Source organism: Triticum aestivum, chromosome 7D, assembly GCF_018294505.1.
Source record: "Triticum aestivum cultivar Chinese Spring chromosome 7D, IWGSC CS RefSeq v2.1, whole genome shotgun sequence".
NCBI classification, from domain to species: Eukaryota; Viridiplantae; Streptophyta; class Magnoliopsida; order Poales; family Poaceae; genus Triticum; species Triticum aestivum.
Window position 1 is genome coordinate 141,932,890 of NC_057814.1, and position 4,555 is coordinate 141,937,444.

Sequence of the window (4,555 nt, forward strand, 5' to 3'; positions counted from 1 at the left end):
AGCTCAAAAACCCAGAGAAACCGGACAAACCTTCTATAAGGTTACCACTGAAGGCCTATCACTGTGGCTGGTGAGTGGGGGCCATGTACAACGAAACCTTATCTACAAAAAGTACGGGGAGAGGGATCCCTATAACTCAAGATTTAACCCAAAAAGCTATGCTTCTTTTCTTATTTTCACCATGCTGGAGTCATATTCACTTCCGTGCCTCGATCCACGCACATAGATGCCAATGGGACTAATAACTTGTGTATTCACTTAACAAACATGATTAGTCTCATGTGTGTACTAGATCATGATGGCACACGTTATCGCACCCGTCTATTTTTGACAAAAATATTTATAGAAATATTACAAAGATGTAGGCGTCAGAAATCTCTAGTTTTTTGACAATTCACACTATGGTCCCTCAATATAGACAAGAAATATAAGCGAACATACTCAAGGAAATTGAATTGTGAAAAATGGAATCGGATCAAATCACAGCCAGCCAAAGGAACATCATGCAAGTAAAGGCTTGTTTTCCTGTATAGTCTAGAAATTAATAATTAAGTTGATTATTAGGAAAAAAAACAGATGACCACATAAACATGTTTATACAGAACAATCGATGCACTATTTCAAATGTGCAAACTCTGGATAAACATCAAATGTTGAAGCATGCTTTATTTTGTTGAAGCATTTAAACACCAAATTCATGTGGAAATTATAGAAGACGGTACATTTCCTACCATGTCGCTCGTGGCTTGCTTCAGCTTTTTTTTCGAAACGAAGGCAAAATATTTGCCTTATATATTAAATAAGGGAGAGTACAGTTTTACAAGATCCCACGAATACTGTCATTACTAGTGTGAGATCCCCGTTATCTCGTGTTAGCAAACAAGCGTAGGGTCCAAAATAAGGGGCATTAAAAAAGTGAAGGTTTAGCCTAAGTGTGGTTAGAAGTTGGACTCTAAGTATAAATTGCACTCTAGTTACAAGGTAGGAAGCGGGCAGTGAACGTACATGACAAAGGAGTGCGGGTTAACTCGAGGAGAGAAAGTTACTAAGGGGCTGTTTGGTTCTCAGCCACACCTTGCCATACTTTGCCACACCTAACCTTAGGCAAATTTGACCAAGTAAGCTAGGTGTTTGGTTCTAGCTACACCTAAGGCAAGAATTTTTTTATGAGCAGTAAACCCCACATGTCATAGACATAAAAAGTGTGGCAAGATTCCCTTAGGCAAGTCAAAGTATGGCTAATAATTTAAGCAACTCAACTAAGGCAAGTGTGGCAAAAATCATGTGGCAATATATGGCAAAAATAGTCACAATCCTTGTTTTATCTACGTACTACTAAGACGAGTGTAAACACATCGGCGGCTCCACCTCATCCTTGGTATAATCTTCCCAGTCTCCTTTTTCGTGATTGTTCAGTCAATCCCACATAGATTCTTGTACGTGTGCTTGGTGTATAAATTTGGGCGTCCTAGCTAGACTGGGTTAAACAAGCCCGGTGTATACTACTGTAACTTCCAATGGCTTCTCCCTTGTTCTTGTGTATCCTCCTGGTCGTATTTGGCAGCTACCTTTCCACCATTTCTGCTGCAGGCGACGGTAAGCAAAGCTTCATTGTGGTGTCAACCAGGTCATTTCAGACACAAGATGTCTGCTCCACCTCCACAGGTACGTACATGCATGAATTGAGCATGGCATAATTTTCTACGTTAACCGATCTGCATGTTAAGAACAGTCGTATGACACTCGGATGTTTCTTTCAGTGACGCCGCGGCCAGACCGCGCCGGCGCCGCTGCGCCGCTGGTGCACAGGCACGGACCCTGCGCCAAGTCGCCGTCCACCGACAAGCCATCATCTTTCGCCGAGGCGCTTCACAGAAGCCGCGTCCGTGCAGACTACATCATGAGCCGAGCGCTGAGGGGGAGGGACACCACCACCACCATAGAGATGCAGGAGCAGGAGGGCAAGGTGAGCATCCCGGCGCACCTGGACACCTCCGTGGACTCGCAAGAGTACGTGGTGACGTTGGGCCTGGGCACGCCGGCCGTGGAGCAGGTCCTCCTCATGGACACCGGCAGCGACCTGTCATGGGTGCAGTGCGCACCATGCAACTCCACCGACTGCTACCCTCAGAAGGATCCCTTGTTCGACCCGCGCAAGTCGTCCACGTACGCTCCCATCCCCTGCGGCTCCGACCTGTGCAAGAGCCTCCAATCCGACCACTTCGACAATGGCTGCAGCATGAATGGCAATGGCACCCAGTCCCAGTGCGGGTATCGAGTCGAGTACGGAGGAGGATTAAAGACCAGGGGCGTGTACAGCAACGAGGCGCTCACGATGGCGCCCGGCGTCGTCATCAAGGACTTCCATTTCGGCTGTGCATACAAGCAGATTGGCTCCGACGACAAGTCCGACGGCCTGCTCGGGCTCGGTGGCGCGCCCGAGTCGCTCCCGGTTCAGACCTCGGCGGTCTACGGCGGCTCTTTCTCCTACTGCCTCCCGCCGGTGAGCAGCGGCACCGGGTTCCTCGCCCTCGGCGCGCCCAGCAACACCTCGGGCTTCTCCTTCACGCCCATGACCCCCTTCATGGATTACGCTACCTTCTACCTGGTGAAGCTCACCGGCATCAGCGTCGGCGGGAAGCAGCTCCGTATACCGCCAAAGGTGTTCGAGGGGGGCCTGATCGTGGACTGCGGCAATATCATCTCACATCTGCCATCGACGCCCTATGCGGAACTGCAGTCCGCGTTCCGGGCGGCCATGGCGGCTTACCCGCTCATCCCGAGCGACGAGTACGACACATGCTACAACTTCACCGGATACAGCAACATCACCGTGCCCAAGGTCGCTCTCACGTTCACCGGCGGCGTCACGGTCGACCTCGATGTCCCTAACGGGGTTCTGTTGGATGGTTGTCTGGCCTTCACCGAGTCCGGGCTAGATGATTACGTCGGGTTCCTCGGTAATGTCCAGATGAGAACGTTGGAGATGTTGTACGATGTCAGGGGTGGTAGACTCGGATTCCGGGCAGGTGCCTGCTGACCCCTCAAGCTGTATCACAATCGGGAGCTAGCCTACACAAAAAATAAGATCGGTTTGCTTATAACTGTAGAATACTATAGGATGCAACTCAATTGTATTCATCAGAGTCTCTTACAATATAGGTGATGTTTTGCGTGACAAGCCAACTAACTCTACAATATTTCTAGGAGTTAACCTATACAAGGCTAGAGATGATAGGAGAATCAGTCGGTAATAAATACAGATATGTCACAGTTCAACACCCCGCAATCGAAGCGTCGGCATCGGCGATGCAAAGACTGGAACGAAACTCCTGGAATGCAGCAGTTGGCACCCCCTTGGTCATGATGTCGGCGAACTGTTGGGTAGTCGGTACGTGAAGAATACGAAGCTGACCCAACTGAACCTTCTCGCGCACAAAGTGAACATCGAGCTCAATGTGTTTGCTGCGCTTGTGCTGCACCGGATTAGCCGCGAGGTAGGTGGCCGACACGTTATCGCAGAAGACCACAGTAGCTTTCGGAAGGGTAATCCGAAGCTCACCAAGAAGGTGACAAAGCCAACAGGTCTCCAAGACCACGTTGGCAACAGCCCGGTACTTAGTCTCAGCACTCGAACGGGAGACAGTAGGCTGTCGTTTAGAGGACCATGAGACAAGAGAGTCACCGAAGAAGACACAATAGCCAGACGTGGAACGTCGGGTGTCAGGACAGCCATCCCAAATCCGCGTCAATATAAGCAATGAGCTCAGTCGAGGCGGAGGCGCGAAGATGAAGACCGTAGGTCGGCGTGCCGCGAATGTACCGAAGAATGCGCTTAACCAGAGACCGGTGAACATCACGGGGCGAGTGCCTATGCAAGCAAACTTGCTGCACCGCAAACTGAATGTCTGGTCTGGTGAGCGTAAGGTACTGAAGAGTGCCAACAATGCTGCGGTAGAGGGCGGCGTCAGCAGTGGGCTGGCCAGCGGTGGTGGAGAGCTTCAGCTTGGCCTCAGCGGGCGTGGTGGCCGGCTTGCAGTCAGTCATGCCGGCACGGTCCAGAAGATCAAAAGCATACTGCCACTGATGAAGAAAGAACCCAGAGGCATCGCGTCGCACATTAATGCCGAGGAAGAAGTGCAACGCGCCTAGGTCCTTCAGCCGAAACTCAGAGCCAAGACGACCGATGATGTCGCGAAGAAGATCCTCCCGGGAGGCAGTGATGACAATATCATCGACGTATAGCAGAAGCATAGCCACATGATCAGACCGATGGAGCACGAACAACGACGTGTCAGAGGTGGTGCTGCGAAACCCGAGAAGGCCGAGGAACGTCGCGATGCGCTGGTACCACGCGCGCGGAGCCTGTTTGAGGCCGTATAACGACTGTGACAATAGGCAGACATCATCTGGACGCTGAGGGTCAACAAACCCGGCCGACTGCTGACAGAGAACCCGCTCCTGAAGATGGCTGTACAAGAAGGCATTGTTGCTGTCGAGCTGATGTACGGGCCAGCGACGAGAAGCGACTAGCTAGAGGATAACACGGATCGTG

The 4,555-nt window shown here is 50.9% G+C and overlaps 1 protein-coding gene across 1 annotated transcript; it reads left to right on the forward strand.

The window, feature by feature from the left end:
- The first annotated feature begins 1,517 nt into the window (after positions 1–1,517).
- LOC123165372 (aspartyl protease AED1-like) lies at positions 1,518–3,040 on the forward strand. The gene is made up of 3 exons (XM_044583004.1): positions 1,518–1,596; positions 1,628–1,665; positions 1,733–3,040. Exons 1-3 carry the CDS (start codon positions 1,518–1,520, stop codon positions 3,038–3,040), a joined length of 1,425 nt encoding a protein of 474 aa, XP_044438939.1.
- The last annotated feature ends 1,515 nt before the right edge of the window (positions 3,041–4,555 follow it).

Excerpts from the sequence above, each read along its gene's own strand:
- LOC123165372 (XM_044583004.1), top strand. The coding sequence starts at position 1,518 with ATGGCTTCTCCCTTGTTCTTGTGTATCCTCCTGGTCGTATTTGGCAGC. Across the intron at positions 1,597-1,627 it reads CATTTCTGCTGCAGGCGACG|GTCATTTCAGACACAAGATG; the intron begins GTAAGCAAAGCT and ends GGTGTCAACCAG. Across the intron at positions 1,666-1,732 it reads TGTCTGCTCCACCTCCACAG|TCGTATGACACTCGGATGTT; the intron begins GTACGTACATGC and ends TGTTAAGAACAG.